Raw genomic sequence first — 22389 nt, forward strand, 5'->3', positions numbered from 1 at the left:
GCCCTTCCCTCGCCTACGCATGCGCAGAGGCGCTGAAGCGTGGTGGTGACGGGAGGGGGTGGGGGGAAAGGAAGGTGGTAGCGAGGATTCCGGTCCCGTCCGGTGCCGTTGGGCTCAGGGGCGGGTTCTTGCCGTCATGTCGGCGGGAGGCTTGCTGGAGAAGCCGCAGATCATCGCTCATACACAACACAGCTTGAATTACACTGTCTTCGATTGCAAATGGGTGCCCTGCAGCGCTCGCCTCCTTTGCTTGGGCAATTTCCCGCGCGGCACCGGCGTCATTCAGCTCTACGAGCTGCAAGGCGGCCGCCTCATCCTTCTCCGCGAAGTAAGGAAGAGAACAAAGGCACCGGGTTGCAGCAGCCCCGGTTCTCTCACAGGAGCAGCAAGAAGCCCATGAATACCAGCCTCGCTCCCAGCACCTTATACTTGCCAACCACGGTGTTAATTTTGCTTCTTTGCCCGGGCCTCGAAATACTTTCCTGGGCTTAAGTGGAAGCTCAACCGTGGATTCCCTTAGTTTTTTATTTTTCTCCGGCTAAGATCGAGGGCTGATATATTAGTTCCAATAGAAGAAGATATGTGTAGCTCAGGGTTGAACTACCAAGTTCTTCTGCTCTTTGGGCTTGATTGTTTGCAGGCAGGTGTTTCATTACCCAACTAGGTAACAACATCAGAGCTAGTGAGTGTGGGGTTTGCTCCCTCTTTATGTACAATAGCATGCCCTGTTAGAGTTGGTGGGATGTGGTTTTCTCTGGTAGTTCCTATATAAGAATTTATTTTTGCTTTTATTATTTGCCAAGTGTTAGTCCCTGCATATGAATGCATTCTGGTCTTTTTGTTTCCTTTTTTGTTGTCTCTTAAATAGTATCTAAATGTGTCTATTTTTTTTTTTTGTAAGTGTCTGATACTGATACAGAGTCTTTTTAATGAGGTTTTACCATTTACCAAATGAGATATTTTGGGATTGAGGTCTTGTGTGAATTACATATGTTTATTTCTATCACTCTTTGTGTACTGAGTAAAGATTGCCCTATGTTGGGTGCACCCACATTCATTTTCTTACAAGTAGGATGCCTGGAGTTTGCCTCCACTAGCATTTAATTGCAATGTAGCATTTGTACAGAGTCAGAAGCATGATGCAAATGCATGCACAAGGAAGAATAGGAAAATGGCTTAAAGATTATTGATCATTTCAGTATTAACCTTTTAATACTGGAAGGCGCAATTCCAATTAACAGAATACATACAACAGCCCCTTAGAATAAATAGTGAAGAAATATATATAGATAAGTTCTCAACTTAAAAGCATTCATTTAGTGACTGTTCAAAGTTATAATGGCATTGAAAAAGTGACCGTTTTCCATATTTATGACCATTGCAGCATCCCCATGGTCATGTGTTCAAAATTCGTATGCTTGGCAACTGGTTCATAGTTATGACAGTTGCATGTGATGTCATGTCATGTGATCCCCTTTTGCAACCTGACAAATTCAAGGGGAATCCAGATTCATTTAACAACCATATTAACTAATTTAACAGCAGATTGAACAACAGATTCACTTAATAACTGTGGCAGGAAAGATGGTAAAATGCAGGAAAACTCACTTAACTCTCTTGCTTAGCAACATAAGTTTTGGGGTCAATTTTGGCCATAAGTCCACAAGGACTATCTGTATTGGCATTAGTATCTTTTAGCTATGTCAGCACCCAGTATTAGGCAAAGCAGTATATTCAAGAGTCACACATGTTAAGAAATGAGTAATAAAGAATGCCACAGTGCTCACCATGGAAATAGGCATTAACTGTTCTTGTATACATAACACTTTACTGAACACAGTGCAGTTAATTACTGTAGCCATAGCAGTGCAAGCGATGCACCACCCATTGGTCTTAAAAAGCCTTGAGAAATAAAACCCTTTTCTATAGTACAGATTGACTTTGTAGACTACAAAATACGATAATTAAATCCTCACACGGGCAACACTTCATTTTTTGCTACTTCAGGGAAAATGAAATTAGGTTTTAGTATTACTTTCCAAAAAGAAGCATATTTAATCTATAAGAGTTTTTTTTAAATATGAATGGATCAGCATGAGTGGCATTGATGAATTGTTGGCAGAGAGTTGAAATGGGGTATCTCTACTTTGAAATGAAGTGTTCTTTAGAAGATCTACATCCTTTCCCTAAACTAGCTGGATGGGCTAAATCAAGTACATTAGTATTTTAATGCAAAGTTCTGTTTGCAACTGAAGTGCGTGCAAAATATACTGGCTGTGAAGAAAAGTATGTGGAAAAGCACAGTATATTAGTATATATCTTATAGGAAATGTGGGGACAGGGATCTATATTTTTGTGGACTCTTTTTTAAAAAAAATCTACAAAAACATAATAAATGTAAGGTTGGGGAAAATAGAAATAGATGAAGTTGCCCATATGAAGTGGAATTGTAAAGACAAGCAACAGAGTACATAATTGCATGTTTTTACAGAAGCAGTTCATCTTGTCTCAAAAGTTATAGGAAAGCATAGCATCTTAACTTGATTTTCTGTAAAGAAATTGGATTTTATGGCTCTGCCAAACTTGAATGTTGGTCATTCAGGATTTAATGGTATCTTTCTGTGTATAAATTCACATAGATTAGTCCTGTTAAACACATGTATGATTTGTAAGGGATGTACAGGTAGTTCTCGATTTACTAGCACAAGCCCAAAATTTCCATTGCTAAGCAAGACAGTTGTTAAGTGAGATTTGCTTCATTTTACAACCTTTCTTGCCCCAATTATTAAGTGAACCATTGCAGTTGTTAAGTTAGTAACATGGTTGTTAAATGAATCTGGCTTCCCCATTGACTTTGTCAAAGTTGCAAAATGTGATCTCATGACCCTGATACATTGCAATCCATTATAAATAAATGCCAGTTGCCAAGTATCCAAATTTTGATCACATGACCATAGGGATGCTGCAACAGTCGTAAGTATGAAAAGTCGTTGGAAGTCACTAAACAATTAGTTGTAAGTTGAAGACTTACCTATATTTAGAAACTTGAGATACGAATTGAGGTGTGATTTACACCTTTTTTTTTTTACAAATTTAAGAGATTTAGTAATCTGTAAAAGCAAGCAGTATACTCTGTTTCTCAAGAAATTAAATTTGAAATATATCCTGTTTATTTTTTCAACTATGGGAACTTGGATGGCAGCTTCTGATTTTTCTACTTCATGTCTATTTAGATTATGCGCTTAGATTATGCATCCAGATAGAACAAGGCTAACAATTTGTAGATACATTCAAAATAAATTGGAGAAAATAAAGGAGAAAGTGTATAGGAGAGGCAGTCTTTATGCCTTTGCAATGATAAGCACCTTTGACGTATTTGGAATTCTTCCCCAAAAAGCATGTATAGAATTGCAATCTTTATATTCCAAAATCTAATAAAGTCAAACTTGTTCATTCATTTGAACCCTAATGAAACTTAAAAAATTGTGTTTAATCGGTGTTTGACTCTAATATGATCTAACAGGTAGAACAAGACATAAATTGAAAATAACAATCATTCAATGTAAACATTTATCTCTACTTCCAGATTGAAAAATCACGACCTATTAAATGTGCAACCTTTGGGGCTGCTTCTTTGCAACAAAGATACTTAGCTACTGGAGATTTTGGTGGAAATTTAAATATATGGTAAGAAATATTCTTTTTGCATATTTTAAAGATAGGGCCTTATCTTTTATAGGACAACTTAAAGTCATTGTAAAATCAGTATTGTTCATGGTCTTAAATATGCTTAATTTAGAAGTGTTAAAACTTTTTAGATAGCAATAAAACATTTACTTTGAAGAAGACTGAATTAATTTATTATCTTTTATGGTTTTCTTTTTCTGAATCTTCCAGCCTCAATTATAAAATATATTTTAAAGACCAGGTTAATTTTCAGACCGATCTGTGATGCAGTACAGATAGTCCTGATTTATGGTTGATCACTTAGCGATCATTCAAATATGCAACCTACCTGCAAAAGGGGGCTATGACCAGGTTCTGAAGTTCTGACAGCTGCCTCTTGCTCCTCCCTATCATATGTCCATAGTTTGAGTCAGGGGTGGGTTCCACTTACCTTTACTACTGGTTCGCAGCGGGAGTGCGCGCTTCTGCGCATGCACAGAAGCTTCTGCGCATGCGCAGATCACCCATGATGATGTGGGTGGGCAGAGCCTCCCACCAGTTTTACTACCAGTTCTATAGAACCAGACTGAACTGGGAGCAACCCACCACTGCTTTGAGTGCTCCATAGCATGGCTGGTTGGTGACATGACCAAACTGATTTATGACCGTTAGAACATGTGATTATAATGGGCAATTTATGATTTATGACCGTTGTAACGTGATTGTAATGGCCAGGCTCCATTATGGTCATATGTGAAGAACTATGTATAATAAATGTTTGTAAAAACATTTTTTAAAACTTTGCATTGTAACTAAATTATAATTTTGTATCTTTCCATTTTACATCATAATGCATATTTTCTTTTGACTTCTGTCATGTTTTAAAGAAGAAAAAGCTTCATGTTAGTATTCAGTTTTCTGTGTAGTAAAGACAAATGAGTATACTGTATTCTGCAACTGATACTATCTTGCCATTGGTTCTCTCATCAGAAAATTTATAAATGGCACTAGTATCAATTTGATGATGTGCCATGTATAAATAGATGAGCCTAGTTTTTAGATTTACACAAAATAGTTCAGAAGCACTTTGAATCTTTTGCAGACATGTTTCTCTACTACTCAGTAAAAGCAATCTGTCTTTTTGAAAGTTTCTATACGATTCTTAAAAATGTGGTTACTTCAAGAATGATATTAACCTTAATAAATTGATTCCTTAAAGGAGTTGTATCATTTCTCTGAGCTTATGTAAAATTCTGAAACCCCCCGCCCCCTGACTATTTTAATGAATAATAGAGAGGTAATGTGACCTCAGGAAGACAGAAACATTTCTCCAGAATTATTTTCTAATGCATAGCTATACTAATTATATTTTGAGTATTGAATGTTACATCTCTTAAGTAGATTTACTGAGATATATAAATACATGTTTCTGATCTTGTGTTGGGTATTAAGTAGATTTTATGGATTACCAGAAGTGTCATGGGCAATAGGTCAAATTCAGAAATTGTAAAACTTTCAAAAAGATGAGAATGACAAACTCCTTCCATATTGGCATCAAGAAAACTGTGGTATCCATGTAGTTGTCAAGAGATGAACTCTAGATGAAGGAGATGTTTATGAACAAACACAAAGTAACAGTTCCATTTCTGCTGTTTAGGAATTTGGAAGCTCCAGAAATACCAGTATATTCTGTGAAGGGGCATAAAGAAATCATAAATAGCATTGATGGAGTTGGTGGTCTGGGAATTGGTGAAGGAGCCCCAGAAATTGTGACAGGAAGTCGTGATGGTAAGTTCGTCCTCTTGCAATGCCCTCAAAGGGGAGAACAAGGGAAGAAGGTTAGAATAGAATACAGATAATTTAAATCTGTAAAAATCTGCAATGTTATGAATTAACTTTGATTTTAAATTTAAGATTGTCTTAGTTTTAAATTGAATGGAAAATACATATTGATGAATTCCTTATGGGTTTTTTTTCCATCAGACTGTCAAATCTGACAGATTGTTCTGGAAATCTGCATTCACATGCTATAAACAGGCAGTTTCAATGAGTAATATATTTGGTTTGCATTCAATATCAAATATTATGATTTCTCATGGAAATGATAGTTCATTGGCTGAACACTCTAATCTTCAGTGAGCAACCCCTGTGAACATAATATAATTTTAAGATAACATGTACGGAATTCATCGCCCATTTAAGAGGTGATTATTATATGTGACTCAAGCTATGAACCATTAGATGTCATAGAAGTATTTGGTCCTACTAATAAGATGCCACACAATTATTTCTATCCCTAAAAGACTTCATTTGCAAAAGTAGTATATATAAGTCCATTTTATGAATTCAGAAATAGCTTGCATATAATTGAATGCTTAAAATATTCAATGCTTTTAATTCTTAAAAAACTGCTTACTGAAAAGTTGCCTTAGTTTGTTCTTTTTGCATGAGGCCTCATATCTTTTTCAGTTTAAGAAAAATAGGTATTAAGATATAAGAAATCCTAAGATACTTATATATCTGTTTCAGAATTAAGGTTTTCCATATACAGATATTGATGATGAAAAAGTGAAAAAAAAAAACCCCATTTTAAGAGGCATTTCATTGTTACAAAAAACAGCATGAGATAAAAAATACCCCTTCACTTCTATACTCTGCCTAATCCTCCCTAGAAAGGTTGAACAGAGTTAAAAACACATGGTTTATAACCTAGGCACTTATACTATATTAACTATCCATGCCTTGGGGAGTAGGCCATTGTCCTGGCTCATTTGGTATGACGTCTGCCCCCAGCTCTTCTCTGGCCTGGGATTGGTGGATGGGTTGATTCTGACTTCAATAGCAATGGTATGGTCTTAGTTTTTCCTTAGTTTAGCTTCAGAGCTGTTAGAAGGAGACCAACCTCTCAGTAGAGGAAGAACAAGATTGATGCAGAGTTATAAAAAGAAGAGAGACAAACAATCTTGAGTTCTTGGAGTAAAGATGAAATATAAATCTAATAAATAAATATGGATAGAAGAGAACATGTAAAAAGAAGACAGAAGAATGAGAATCTGTGTTCATATGTTGACCGTCATCTCCCTGGCAATTTCCCTAAATGGCAGAAGGTGATATTTTGTTCCTGACTTGTCTAGTTGTATGCCAGCAGCTTCAGCAAATTAATTTGATAACTGCTGTAGATTTTTTTCTTAGATAGAGCAGCAATTACTCTCTCTTGGTGGGAGGCAAAAGCAACAGTCCTTATTCAGAATTCTGCATGCTATTTTGAAAAGGCTTTTGAACCTTAGTTTATTTTTTCATCTTTTGTAAAAAGCTACTGTGTGGGTATATGTCATGCTTTGTAAAATGATACACAGCTTTGAAATAAACCAGTGTAGCTATTGCTATAAGCAGAAAATCACTGAGGTTCAATGTTCATGCCTCCTGTAAGATAATAATACATGTTTTCATATGTCAGCTAATGAATAAATTAGTTGCATATAGTTTAAAGAAAAGACAAATTTTTCTGAACAGTTCACACTTTATTGAAACTATGACATAATAGATCTGGTTTGCATCCAAACATTAGAGCAAGGAAGTTAATTTGGTCAGCTTTCTCAAACTCTGCAACCTCCAAATATGATGGACTAATTTCCTACTATTCCCAGCCACAGCCAATGGGATTCTTGGGAATGGTAATGCTGCTTGTTAGCCGGCCATTGGATTGGCAAAAACTGATTAGATCTATAGGTAATCTTTGATGTACGATCACAATTAGGAACAGAACTTCCACTGCTAAGCAATGGAAGCAGTGGTTGTTAAATGAGTTGTGCCCAATTTTATGACTTTTTTTGCTATGGTCATTAAGTGACTCATACAATTGTTAAATGAATCCAGCTTCCTTCATTGACTTTGCTTGCTGGAAGCACCTGAGAAAGTTGTAATTGATGATCACATGACCCTGGGATCCTGCAATTGTTGTAAATATATGCCAGTTGCCAAGCACCCAAATTTTGATCAAGGAACTGTGGGAACATTGTAATAGTCATAAGTTTGAGGACTGAACATAAATCACCTTTTTTCACTACTGTTGTAACTTCAGTCATTAAACAAATGGTTGTAAATCAAGGAATACTTGTATTTAGAGAATTTTAAAAGTATGACCTTACCTTATAAAGTTTTTTTCCTGTGAAATTGAGTAATCACTATTATCACATTTATTAAAGAAGCAAATAATTTTTGGGAATATCCATGATAACAGGCTACAAATTCATTTTTAATCCAACAGATTCTGAAGGATTGAAAGAAAACAATCTTACAACTCCAACTAAACAGATTAAATTTGCTGGTCATTCCAGTTTATGCCTGACATTCCATAGACATTTTTCACTTGCATAAACTTGGTAACAGCATGATAGGCCAGCCTTTTTCCATGTTCAAGCCCTCAGTTGCCATATGATATGGTTACAAGATTCTGCAATAAGATCTACATATGCTGTATGTTCTATTTTGAGTCTCCATCGAACAGAATTTCACATAAGTCATTAGAGAGCTGGAACAAACTGATAGCTAGATGTATGAAATGAAAAAAGAGGAACACAAAATAAGACAGTTACGAAAGTCTAAGACTGATTTATAAAGTATGTGTAAGCTGTAGTATTTGGCTGACTTTGTCTGGGAATAGAAACATTCAGATCTATTTAATCCTTGAATGGGGAAACTCTGGAAAATACGAGAGCTATAGATTAGCCTGTAGAGCTGAAAAAGATCCCCAAAGAAGGTTATGGCATACTGTATATTATCAAAACCATATGGGTGAGGCAGGTCAATATTTACTCAGAGATATGCCCAGTTCAATTTCATATATGATTCCCCAGGTAAAAGATTTTGCTTTTGGGCACCAATTTACCCTTCCTGGGGAGGGAAGATGGGGTTCAGGGCCACCAGGATAACTATGAACTTGTTCTAGGTGAAGATAGGCCCAATTCATGTAGGCAGCCTCACATTACATCTGATTTGTGTCTTTAACCAGCTAAAAAGTAATTGGAAGATGGAACATTGCATTAGTTCTTTGTGATAATCAGATCACGCTCTGGTTTCCATGGTGGCATAAACCTCTGAAGGAAGAAGAGAGGACCTCTGACCTCTCTTCAGTCAGAAGAAATTATAGAAACACGGCTCGTCAGAAACACATTTGGGGATGGATATGATCATGCTAACATAATGTTGGCACATCAGACTGACTGAAATGTTATCTTTTATTAGTAATATTGTCAGTCATTGATAATTTTTTGAGAATGAAGAGGTATACAGTAGAAGTTGTAGAAAGCAAAATGGCAATCTGCTTTTATACTGAAAACTATATGCATTTATTTGTGAGGTGCCGAACTAAACTCAGGCTTTTTTACACACAGACAGATAACTGCATGTATATGCATAATGCAAGCTGAAAGTGTGATGTAGAAGAATAAATACAAATTCATTTGATGGTTGCAGGGACAGTGAAAGTCTGGGACCCAAGACAAAAAGATTTTCCAGTTGCCAACATGGAACCAGCACAAGGAGAGAGTACAAGAGATTGCTGGACAGTTGCATTTGGTAGGTCTGAGTTTTCTAATCCATTAATGCCATATAGAAATTGATCATGGGATTTATCTTGCTTCCCATTACTTTGTTCTCTGAATGGCTGTTTGCACTTTTTTAAAAAAAATTGAAAAAAGTCTTTTCTTACACAAATGTAATATTTCTCTAATATTCATTAAAACAGTCTGTTTTCAGGCTTCAAAACCTGAGAACACTATTGAGCGGTGTTGAGATGCATACATTTGTATGCAGAATTTGTGCTATATTGAAACAATAAACTCTGTGTTTGTGCGTGGCCCAAAGCATTTCTTCAGAATAATTTTCAAATCATCCACAGTATATCACAGTATTCCTTTTTTCAGATGCTCTGACACAAAGCAGATACAAATTATTAAGGAAAGTTGAAAATTTTGTTTGAAATGCAGCCCATAAAATTATTCCTCTAGAAATCAGGCATCAACCTATTACCTTTAATCCTCTCCAGTATCAAACAGCCAGTGAATCAAATAGCCAGTTTAAATACGCCAAATCCTGTTATTCAGAGGCAGAAATATGTGCATTAATGTCTTGTTTAAAATAACATATAAATTCTGCAATTGCTGCTGCTTTTGATTTAATGCTGTTTTCTGAAATGAAATGATTTTTCTATCTCATTACAAAACTTTTACTAGAAATATATTTCCTTAAAATTGGTGTACAAATACAGATTGTTAGATTAATGTTTGGTTATTGTTGATTCTTTATCTGAATACTGTCATCTTATTTTAATTAGGCAATGCATATAATCAAGAAGAACGGGTTGTATGTGCTGGTTATGACAACGGGGACATCAAGTTGTTTGACCTTAGGAATATGACATTACGATGGGAGACCAACATTAAGAATGGGGTTAGACTTTTTTTTCTTCACAAATCTTCGTAGTTCTTTGGGGATGGGTAACATTTTAGAGTTTTTGTTTGTTAGTTAATCAGTTTGTTTTACCTGACTATTAGACTAGGAGTGTGGTCAATCTGTAATGGAACATCATGCCAGACCCATAGTGCCTCTTCTGGCCAAAATGGGCCACGGGGCGGGGGGGGGGCACATGTGGGCCGTTTTTGGTCTCCTACAGCATTCTGGCGGCTGAAAACGGGTTGAGGGGGGACATTTTTAGCCTCAACGGCCTCCTACAGCAGTCTGGCAGCCAAAAATGGGCCACGGAGGGGGGGGGGGGGGCGGCACATTTTTGGCTCCCACGGCCTGACAATATTATGCACATATTCAGCTATGCTCCTATTCAAAAGAGTCAAGCCCCATAGCAGCTGGGGAGTCTACATGTCTTTAATCTCTACATTATGGAGTTGAGAATATTTGTGCCTTTGTTTGGAATAGCTGTTTTGAATGCAAAGGTAAAAAAAAATGCATCTTGAGCCTGTGTCAAATGCCCACCATGGCCACGCCCACAATGATCACACCCACTGACCACACCCACCCCAGCCCTCCAAGGTCAAACACAACCCTGATGTGGTCCTCAATAAAATCGAGTGTGACACCCCTATTCTAGATTGTGCATCCTTAATAGAATGTCGGGTGCATAATCTGCATTACAGTACTTTCTTGTAATGTGTTATTCAGTTGTAATTTATTGGTTGCTTGTTTTAAATTTCTAGGTCTGCAGTGTTGAATTTGACAGGAAAGATATAAATATGAACAAATTGGTAGCTACATCACTTGAAGGAAAATTTCATGTTTTTGATATGAGAACTCAGCATCCAACTAAAGGTTTTGCTTCTGTTTCAGAGAAGGTAAATTATTTTGTTTAAAAAGAGGTTGCTAGTTTATAGTGGGAGGTATTCTGTTGCCACATGCCATTGAAGGAAGGGCTGGAGGTAGAGGAGGTTGTTCAAAAGCACTCATGCACTAATCCCTGAAATATTTGTCTCATGCAAAGCTAAATTCAGAATGGATTGGAATATTATTCTTTTAGCTAATAAGGTTAGAAGCCCTTTGAGATGTGGAGAACACTTTATCTCAAGATGCACATATAATCCAGAAAAAGGAGATTATGTTTGTATTTGTATCTAGCCTTCTCTGTGGAAAATGTACATTGAATAAGATGAATATCTCCCAGAGTGCTACAACTGAGCCACCTAGAAGAGTCAAATGTGCATTTACATATTGAGCTAGATAACTCTGCTATTAAGCAATTAATTGTGGTTGTGATGAATCCTGAGTTGTCTTGTTTTGCTGGAAGAACTGTAGAGAGAAAAATGTTTTCTTATTCACCCTGGGCTTTGGGCATTGGAAGAGAGACTTTTGATGCTTTCATTTTCTTCGCAGCTTGCCCAGACAAGATATCAGCCTCTTCTTTGCATTCTCTGGCTGCCTCTCCGTAACTGTTTCACTCCTTTTTGTATTAAAGAATTTAAGAAGTATAAAGTCTGTCTCCTTCACCAGTGCTGTGGAGTCGGAGTCGGAGTCGGAGTCGAGGAGTCGGAGTCGGAGGAAATTTTGGGTACCTGGAGTCGGAGTCGGAGTCGGCAAACAATGCACCGACTCCGACTCCGACTCCTACTAAATTTAGATTGGAATTTTTAAAAAAGCAAGTTTAAATGTCCCAATTCACAAAAAGTTATAATTAATGACTTCTCTACTGTAAGAATAAAGACCAATGCATGCAGTGCCTCACGTAACCGCAAAATGAACACGTTAAGTGACCGTGAAGAAGCATGCTTTTCATGTGCTTCACTATAAGGCACGCAACGCACAATTAGGAGTGGCAATACTTATACTTTCCATAGTGTTGTGTTCTGCTGTTACAGGGAACGCAGCGCCCATGGGTAACCTAGCCTCTCACTGATAAGGGATTAAGTAAATATGTTTTTTGCAGGACTAGAGACACTTGCATAAGTGAAGGGAATGGAGGGTCAATAGTTCAAGACTGAAGCTGTAAACCATTGGAAAAACTGCTGTCATTCAGCTAAGGCTATAAAAACTTGTAAACTCTGATTGTTAGCTTAAACTTTAAACATGACTATGGGATTCTACTAGGGAAATCATGTTTTATAATAAATGCCCCTTCCTGGATCCTCCCACTGCCCTATCTTCAGCAGCAGATCAGCACACAAAAAGGAGAAGGCAGCAGCTTCTGCCCAACTACCTGTTTTGCTCAGTGCTCTTTTGCTTGCTTGGAAAGACTGCAGATTTTTCCCCCCCTAGCTATACTGAAAAACGAAAGAGAAAGTAAAGCAGGCTGTTGGTTTTGCATGTTAGAAAATTAGGCAGGCAGATTTCTTTTCTTTTTCCTCACCAAAAAAGGTAGGTGCAAACAACGGGAAATTTAGGGAAAAAAGGAGATTTTAAAACACAAAAGAAAAAAAGCTCTATTTAACTAGGGAATTGTAATAATTGAGATACTATTAATTGTATATTGTGTTGAAAGCAGAAATGGTTAAGTTGTGGTTTGGAGGAATATATGGGGGAAATTATTTGGTTTATTATTATTGGTAAATATAATTAATTGATTTGTAAGAAATTGGATTGCATGGAAATAATTGGAATATTCATGTTCATATTGATTAATATACAAAAAAGGTAGTTATATAACTAATTGATTTATATTAAAATGTTGAATTCATATTAAACAACTGTAATATTACATAATTAACCAATGTGAGGATGGATATAAAAATAGATGACAATGGGAAGGGGTATAATATAGAATAGAAGGGAAAAATTGAATTTGATTAAGATTAGAGATGAGGATGAAGGGTAATATTGGTTTTTTACAAAAATAGATGAGGAATAAATATGGCAAAAAGGAAATATAGAAATTGTAAATTTAATTGAAATGACTAAACACTGTTTAAATTTATGAACCGGCCAAATACTCTGTTCAAAGAAAATACATTGTATGTTTGTATGTGTGTTTCTAATTATTGTTATTTATTCATATTTGTTCTCTTTTATTCTTTAAAGTTTAACAATTCATTCTTTATCTTAATATCTTTATATTTGTTTGGGGTTGGCTTTCTTCCCTTTCATCTTTTTTATTGTACAGCAATCTTTCTCCTCAAACCTACCACCTCTCTCTTTTCTTTCCTTCTTACTTTCTCTTCCTCACCCTCTTCTTCTCCTCCCTACTTCCTCTTCCTTTCTCCTTCTCCTCCTCTCTTCCTCCCTCTCTTACCCTCACTCCTACTCTAATTTCCCTTCCCTTCCTTCATCCCTCTCTATTGCTGTATCCTTTTATGTATATGGACTACTCAGAGGGCTGAAAAAGTTATTTCTGACTGGTCCTCTCCCTTTTGACCAGTCCTCGAACTTACGACTGTCCTCACATTTTACGTTTTTGCCCTATCTTGTCACCATGGTGAAGAGAAGCAGTTGTGAAATGAGTGACATGGTTGTTAAAAATGCTGCACGGGCATAAATGTGAGGATGGTCATAAGTGTGAGGACCAGTCAAAAGTGCGAGGACCTGTCAGAAATGACTTTTTTCAGCCCTCTATACACATAGCCATGGCCACCCGGTCACATGACCAACTAGCCACACCCACCCAGTCACATAACCTCCAAGCCATGCCCACAAAATAAGCCACGCCCACAGAACCGGTAGTAAAAAAATTTAGAACCCACCCCTGGTTGGGGGTCACCACAACATGAGGAACTGTATTAAAGGGTCGCGGCATTAGGAAGGTTGAGAACCACTGGCTTAGAAGAACTTGGTGGAACAGCTTCTTGGATTCAACTGTAAGTGTTTATATTGTATAGGACAAATCATGTCTAGGTTTAGTGCTGGGATATATAGCTTATTTGTTTGTATAAAGCCATGTACGTACAACTTACAAGACTGTGTATGTTGATATTAAAAATCTAATTATATGCCAGTTAGTATAACATATTTTATATTTTAGGGAAAGAGGCATCCTAAACAATGGCAAAAAGACTGCTAACAACAAACACAACAAAGTCTACTGTTTATGAGCACTTTGCATTATCAAGTGATGGAAAACATTACGTGTGCCAATGTATTAGAAAAGATGATGATGGTGAAAAACAATGTGATGCAAAAATTAGCAGTTTCAGTGGGCCTGATAAAAATGCACCTACAAGAGCATCAAATTTGAAAAGACACTTACAGCGTTTTCATCCCAAAGTGTTAGAAGCCGTGAATGAGAAAGATAGCAATGAAAACATTGCATCTACTTCTGTGACAAAAAACGTTCAGAAATCTACTGGAGAACAATCACAAATAAGAAAATTCTTTATATCTGACAAAGTTACCATAAGGATGACACCAGAAAAATTCAAACACCACATTATTGAAATGGTAGTAAAGAATAGTGTACCACTATCCTTCTTTTCACAGACAGCCTTTTTAGGCCTAAATGGAGAAATGGCAAAAAAACTTGGTGTTTCTCTGGAAAGAGAAAGTATAAGGAAACTTATAATTGAGGAGGCCAAATGTAAAAAGGAAGAACTACAGAAAGTTATGAAAGGACGTTTTGTCTTCCTTAAAATGGATGCATGCACACGTCACAGAGTCAATTATTTCGCTATTAATGTTAGATTTGTGGATGAAAATAACAAAACAATAACACGGACCCTCGGAGTAAAGGACACTCAGGCACATCACACCAGTGATTACCTTCAGAAGTTAGTGGAGGGTGTTCTAGAAGATTTTGAAATTAAAAAGGAACAGATTTTATGTGTTGTGACAGATAACGCTTCTAACATGTTGAGCACAATTGAGAAGATGAAGGCAGATGAAGAAGGTATCAAACAGATATTAGACTTAGAGGAAGACAGCTCTGCAAGTATTAGAGAAAGTTTAGAAACTGAAGAGAATGCTGACATTTTTTTAGACAACTTTGTTGAAGAAGCATTGAAGCTTGCTACTATTCATCATATGCGATGTGCTGTTCATACACTGCAACTTGCCATAAGAGATGGATTAAAAGATCGCCATGCAGCTACATTAATTGGCAAATTACGGCAAGTAACTGTTGCAGCCAGGGCCCCAAAAACAGATGCAATTTTGAAAAGACGTGCAGGAAAAGGAGCCATTTTGGATCAAACAACTCGCTGGGGAAGCACTTATTTAATGGTGAAGCGTTTGCTTGAACTTAAAGACTTCATAGAAGAAATGGACAATGAAAATCTTGCATTAACTGCAAGCCAGTGGACACAAACAAAAGAGCTGGAGAACCTTCTTTCTCACCCCTTCACTGTCACCAAGAGGTTGCAATGTGATGATCTAACCCCGGGTAAATTCCTCTTGGAATGGAAGAGCCTGTTATATCGCCTGAACAAAAATGGAGGGTTAATAGCTGAGGGCATTGCATCTTCAATGATGAAAAGAGAGAGTCTTTTGCTGGAAAATGAAATCTTGTTAGCGGCTATTTATGTCGACCCAATGAGCCGACTTTTATTGAACAGTAAACAGATTGCTACTGGGAAAAAGGCCCTCTATGATGTAGCAGTTCGCATGAAGGGATTACGACCTGAAATACCTCCACAGGAGGATGGAGTTCTTTTAAGCAATAGTGGTAACTCAGAATCATCTTCTTCAAACGAAGAATTAGACTTTGATTCCTTCTTAGACAAAATGGAAGTTGCTAAAGGAAAGCGACGTCGCATAAGCGTTACAGAACCAGTAAATGTCCAAATAAAAAAATTCCAACAGGAGTTTTATAAAGCACTAAAAGAAGTTGAAAAGTATGATCGCTCATCAAAACTTACTGTTGAAGAAGCCATCCTTGTTTATCCAGAGATCGTTAGTGATGTGGCCAGAATAGTTACTGCAATGCCACCCACCCAAGTCAGTGTCGAAAGATTATTTTCAGCCCTAAAAATAATAAAGTCTGACTTAAGAGCCTCTATGAAAGAGGATCTGGCAGAGGCAATTCTCTTCCTTAGAACTCTACATTGAATTGATTTGCATTTGCTAAGCCTATAACTACATTTCAAGATTAATATAAACCATTTCTAGGTTTTACAGATTTTGTTTTTGGTTCATATAGATAAGCTTTGTTTTTGTTCTAAAACAACCAAATAATGTGGTTTGTATTTTTGAACTGGTAAAGTTCCTGTTCCTGATGTTTATGCCTGCTGCTACTATCCAGCAACTTGATTAATTAAATTAATAAAAAAAAATTAATAAAACTTTGTTGTTTTCATTGTGTTTGTCTTTTGCTTAAACTGTTCAATACAGTAGACTGTTGGCTTCCCAGCCAGTAGTCCTGTGGTAATGACATGTATGTTGCCTTTCTTTCCTTCAAGGAATGTATAAAATACATTCGCATATTAATACAGAGGAGTCGGAGTCGGGGAGTCGGAGTCGGAGTCGGAGTCGGAAGTACAAAAAACTGAGGAGTCGGAGTCGGAGTCGGAGTCGGAACATTTATCTCCCGACTCCACAGCTCTGTCCTTCACCAAGCATGAAATGAAACTCCCTCAACTTCCATCTTCTCTGTAACAAGCAGAAAACATAGGGGAAAATCTCTTACATTTTACAGAATTAGGTACAGGCATGTGACTGCCAGAATTAGAACAACTTCTAAACTCAAGGGCTCATGCTGCTTAGTGATTAGATAAATGTGTGCTCATTTTTTATTGCACATTAAATCTGGGGCATGAACACAACTTTTTAGATATTTCACCGCAGATGGGGACTGTAGCGAAGAAATTAAAAGACGCTTGCTCCTGGGGAAGAAAGCTATGGCAAATCTAGATAGCTTATTAAAAAGCAGAGACATCACCCTGCCAACAAAAGTGCGTATAGTCAAGGCTATGGTTTTCCCAGTTGCAATGTATGGATGTGAAAGTTGGACCATAAGAAAGGCTGAGCGCCAAAGAATTGAGGCCTTTGAACTATGGTGCTTGAGAAGACTCCTGCAAGTCCCTTGGACTGCAAGGCGATCAAACCGGTCAGTCCTAGAGGAGATCAACCCTGACTGCTCTTTAGAAGGCCAGATCCTGAAGATGAAACTCAAAATAGTTTGGCTACCTGAGAAGGAAGGACTCATTGGAGAAGAGCCTAATGCTGGGAAAGACTGAGGGCAAAAGAAAAATGGGACGACAGAGAACGAGGTGGCTGGATGGAGTCACTGAAGCAATCGGCGTGAGCTTAAATGGACTCCAGAGGATGGTAGAAGACAGGAAGGCCTGGAGGAACGTTGTCCATGGGGTCGCGATGGGTCGGACATGACTTCGCAACTAACAACAACAACAACAAAAATCACTTACTTTACTGATTTTCTTGAGTCTTGATTTCAGTCTGTTATAGAAAATTACAAAAGAAATATCTTTATTTTCTCTCTCATTTTGTTACATAATTTTGTTGTCAGGCTCATAAGTCCACTGTGTGGCAAGTTCGGCACTTACCACAGAACAGAGATGTCTTTGTGACAAGTGGAGGAGCTGGAAACCTTCATCTCTGGAAATAGTAAGTATTTTACTTTCCATCAAAGTTATGTTTTTGAGTGATGCAAATGTACCTCTTACAACATTACATTAGAAGTACTATATATTTACAGACTTAAAATAGAACAAAATCGTAGAAGTATTCAATTAAGTAATTAAAAGACAAAAAAAGTCAGTACTGTTTCTAACAGCAACAAGTTAGAAATCAAAATATTGATTAAAATAATATAAACTCCCCAGAGAATAAAAATAGTACAAAGTAGTATGGTGCCAGTGCCTCCCCCACCTCTAAAAAAATCAAAACAAGAAAAAGCAGGCAGACATTAGTGAGATGCAAGTTACCACTGAAAGATCTGCTCCAGGCCTTTCCTTTGAGCACATCTCGTTCTTTTGATCTAACACATGGTCAGAAAGTTATTCAGAAGTTAAAATGCAATGTCACTTGGAAGTCATCATGAAGCTTTGGGAGAAAATATAGGAAGATAGAATAAAACAATTTGCATTGTACGTATTCAAAAGTGGTTTTACTCATTTTATTTTCCCTATTTTAGTGAGTATCCTGCACAACGCTCTAAGAAGGATTCAGAAGGAACAGAAATGGGAGTAGCTGGTTCAGTTAGCCTTTTACAGAATGTGACGTTATCAACTCAGCCAATTTCGAGTCTTGACTGGAGTCCTGACAAACGTGGTCTCTGTGTCTGCAGCTCATTTGACCAGACTGTGAGAGTACTCATAGTCACAAAATTGAACAAAATTTGACAGGATTTCTAATAGTAAAAAACTTTCCATCTCTGTCCTTGAACAAACTTGGAAATTTATTGAGAAGACACAAGATGTGAAAAAGTTTTCTTCAACTGTGGATTTTACATTTCTAGAAAATGCACTTGTAGTTTAACATATTAAGACCTATTCACTGTTACAGATACTTTTAAATCCAAGCTGCTTATAGTAGAATTACTGCAGTATAATCAATTTTCTTTAAATGAATTATTTTAATTATTTTGAATTCGTGAGTACTTTAAATACCCTATGTTTTGGATTACACTGACTAAAATTTGAACAGCTGTTTTAATAGATTAGATTTGTTATTGACTACCTGTTTAAACATTAACATGTGTTCAGATCAGTAAATATTCTGCCTTTAAAAATAAATGTCCTTAAAATGTGTGATTGAGATATTATAGATGTTAATCAGATTGATGTCATTTAAATATATAGATGTAATTTACCTGATATATTTATATAATTGTTAAAATATAAGGGTCAAATAAAAATTGTATTTTTTGGATTATTTAAGTATAATGATTTTAGATTATGTGAAACAGCCAAGAATATAGTCACCCTGTCCTCTAGTGGGAGATTGGGCATATTACAGAGAAATCAAGCAAGATAAAACAGGGTTTGTATGACAAGCATTGAAACAAGTATGTCAGAGAAGCTACCTATAGGATTTCTAAGGATTCCCAAGGGTTTATTAAGAAACTGTTATCATAGTGGCTTGTATTATGGCTTTATGGTTGTATGATATAATGGTTTGCATGACAAATTGAACCACAAATCATAGCCCCTATAGATAAATGGTCAGCACATTTATGTGAAATGTAATTAACTGGGTTAATTGAGCTATGATTATATTAATCATGGATAAGCATTACATGAATATAGTGACACTGAATACAATTAGCCAATCACATTTTAATCTAATGTACTAGCAAACAGTTTGGTTAGTTTATGATTCAAAGAGAGTTTTAAATCCAACAACAGCAACAATAATTTATTAAATAATTTATTGTGCTGACCAAGTCATGGTGATTCATTAGATTGATTGAATGCAGCCTTATTTATAATGGGTTCTGAAAATAAATAGCAGTTCCCCCTTGTACAAAAGGATTTCATTTGTCTGCTTCAGTACAAAATCCACATTTTAAACAAATTTAGAAGTCAAGTTGCTTTGATCACATTTCTGGAAGGGATGAATATGAAAATGAGAATATGAAAAATCTCAACTTTTGGTAGCTCTTCAGTACAAAGAGCTACCAAAAAGCTGAGATTTTTCAGTTAATGAAAGCTTAACTGCAGTTAATTTAACTAAAGTTTTATGGCAATGTAGTCTTCCTCCTCTCTGGTATTTCTTGTATTATCAGATAGAAAGTCAAAGGTGGAAAAATGGGATCTAGAATGTTCTGATGTATATTCATCACAATGCGGTTTGATTCCTTATTGGCAATCTAACAGAAATAATGAATTACAAATTATTTTCCTTTCAGTTCATACATCCAGACTGTGTAGCTATTTAACCTTGAATAGCAACAGGAATTCATGAGATTCATGAGCTCTCCCATAGTCTCTAGAACAGTGATGGCTAACCTTTTTGCCATCGCGTGCCAAAAGCATGGGGAGCATAGGGCGGTTGTGCGTGCGTGTGCCCACACCCATAATTTAATGCCCCCCCACACCCCGCATCCCCATGCATGTGCACGCAACCCCCCCTGCGCTACCCCCGCTTTTGGCACATGACAGCAAAAAGTTTAATGGTGGGCCCGGTAGGCCCATTTTTCGCCCTCCCCAGACTCCAGAGGCTTCCTTGGAGCCTGGGGAGGGTGAAAACACCTCCCCCCCCGAGGCCCTCTGGAGACTGGAAATGGCCCATTTCCCGACTTCCAGTGGGCCCGGAAGGCCCAAAAATCAGCTGGCCGATGCGCACATGCGCGCTGGAGCTGAGCTAGGGCAACACTCACGTGCCCACAGATATGGCTCCGCGTGCCACCTGCGGCAAGCGTGCCATAGGTTTGCCATCACGGCTCTAGAATATGAGGATGGTTTCTTTTGGGTCCCTTTTGTTCATACTTATTGACCAGACTACAGTAAACAAGTCAGAAATTAACACCCTAAAATTTACATCTGTATGTAAAGGAACAAGGATAAGAAATGCTTCTGCAGATGCAACCAAGTAGACTTCAATTAAAGAGGTTGAGCTAGTGAGGCATAGGAAGGTTGGAGTGAAAGGCAAGGGCCCAGTGGTGGGAGAAGTCTGTGATCCAGTTTAATGAAGTGGCTGTAACTATATATGCAGAGATCACAAATCAGACCCAAGATTGGTTAGCAGCATCCCCATCAGATTAGTTAACATGTGAAGGCTGGCAAAGCAATAATTATTTTGGGAGCCTGGGCTTGCATCTACCTCAAAGGGAAAGAAAAGCAGGCTGAATTAAACATATCCAAAGGAAACCAGAAGATTCAAATGAGCAGCAATCAGGATCATGGATAGCTACCATTCTGTAATATACTGTACATGATGAAAATTATTGTCTCAGCAAATTGTAGCTACTGAGGGAAAGATTAGAAAAGCTGATGTTTCGTAGCTGCACTTCTACTTGATTAAGACTATTTCTATGGGCTCAAGTGCCTTTATAACTTAAGATCTTCGGGTCTCTGCTGCACATGCGTGGGGGGCGTGTGTGTGTGTGCGTGCATGGGGGCGGGGCACATGCGGGGGCCCATGTGTGCATGTGTGTGGGGGGGGTGTATGTGCGGGGGCCACGCACGCATTGCATTTTGGGGTTTCGGGTGCACGCGCACTTTGGCCACTCAGTCCAGAAAAGGTTAGCCATCACTGCTCTATAGCATCACTAGAATGGTCCAGCATGGAGATATAAAGCTGGATATGCCATGGGTTTTGGTCTTGATTTAATGAAGAAATCATAATGCCAAGGTTCACAGAAAGTGGTAAGTCATAAATCACAAGGACAGGGTTTACATAAAGCTCAAAGTGAAGAAGCCACATAGCAATCTAACACAATCCAGTCTAAATCAGATTTTGCCAGATAGCAAGACAAATTGAGGATTATGGAAGTGTGGGGAACACATCAGCCCTGTTCCTACACCACCTTAACTCTCTCAGCCATTAATGTAATCAAATCTCTTAATGCTTCTAGCTGCAGTCATTTTAAGAGCTCCCCATCTATTTTCTCAAGTATGAAGTATGCCATAAGCTTAATACCAGGAAAGTATTGATAAGGCTTAGTGACATTGCTACCATCCACTCCACTGGCCAGGCATTACTGGATCACTGTAGCCAATCAAGGTTTGAGAAGTGTGTCCTGTAGTGCTCAAGTTCAACATCTAGTCCTGTAAAGGGCGTTTTTCAGCTGCTCAATTTCTCCAGTTCTTTCTGTTGGTGGGCTACGTATGTTTAATGGGTCACTTGACTGGTTTAGGTCTTCCCAGGACAAAACTGACTATATGGGGTGGGGTGTCCTTCTCTGAAACGTTTTCCCCTCTCACACTTCTGTCTCCACAGCCAGAAGTTTGACAGTTCGAATCTCTTCCGATCAAGGTTGACTGAGCCTTCCAAGGTCGGTAAAACGAGGACCCAGATTGTTAGGGGCAATATGCTGACTCTGTAACCCGCTTAGAGAGGGCTGTAAAGCCCTGTGAAATGGTATATAAGTCTAAGTGCTGTTGGTATTTGTGGATAATAAAATTGGCAGTGGTCATTAAATGGATACTCCCAGGCAGTTTTCTAGACATTTAATATGGAAGCACTGTGCCCCTACCTTCTTCCATGAGGTTTTTCAATTTCCTATTCTAGTCTGCGCCCCCAAGAGTCCTGGGTGGTCCCCCAGCCACAACTAACCACACTATTAGTTTTCGGAGTTAAAAGTAATATCCGAGCGCCACTAGCGGCTGAGAAATAAGCTAGGATTGAATTATGTAATTGCACACGCTTTCACACGACCAAACAAACCTTGAAATG

The 22389-nt window shown here is 37.7% G+C and overlaps 1 protein-coding gene across 1 annotated transcript; it reads left to right on the plus strand.

The window, feature by feature from the left end:
- Window positions 1-68: 68 nt before the first annotated feature.
- On the plus strand, window positions 69-18924 carry DNAAF10 (dynein axonemal assembly factor 10). The gene is made up of 8 exons (XM_070933070.1): window positions 69-328; window positions 3587-3687; window positions 5324-5454; window positions 9142-9243; window positions 10001-10116; window positions 10878-11012; window positions 17558-17655; window positions 18185-18924. The coding sequence occupies exons 1-8, from the start codon at window positions 137-139 to the stop codon at window positions 18390-18392; spliced, it is 1083 nt and encodes a 360-aa protein (XP_070789171.1). The 5' UTR covers window positions 69-136; the 3' UTR covers window positions 18393-18924.
- Window positions 18925-22389: the final 3465 nt, after the last annotated feature.

Source organism: Pituophis catenifer, unplaced genomic scaffold (genome assembly GCF_029215685.1).
Source record: "Pituophis catenifer annectens isolate HBS135680 unplaced genomic scaffold, rPitCat1.0.hap2 SCAF_1, whole genome shotgun sequence".
In the NCBI taxonomy this organism is placed as follows: domain Eukaryota; kingdom Metazoa; phylum Chordata; class Lepidosauria; order Squamata; family Colubridae; genus Pituophis; species Pituophis catenifer.

What these genes read in the sequence shown, in the direction of transcription:
- DNAAF10 (XM_070933070.1), top strand. Translation starts at nt 137, where the DNA reads ATGTCGGCGGGAGGCTTGCTGGAGAAGCCGCAGATCATCGCTCATACA. An exon ending in GCCTCATCCTTCTCCGCGAA is followed by an intron (nt 329 to 3,586) that starts GTAAGGAAGAGA and finishes CTCTACTTCCAG; the next exon opens with ATTGAAAAATCACGACCTAT. An exon ending in GGTGGAAATTTAAATATATG is followed by an intron (nt 3,688 to 5,323) that starts GTAAGAAATATT and finishes TCTGCTGTTTAG; the next exon opens with GAATTTGGAAGCTCCAGAAA.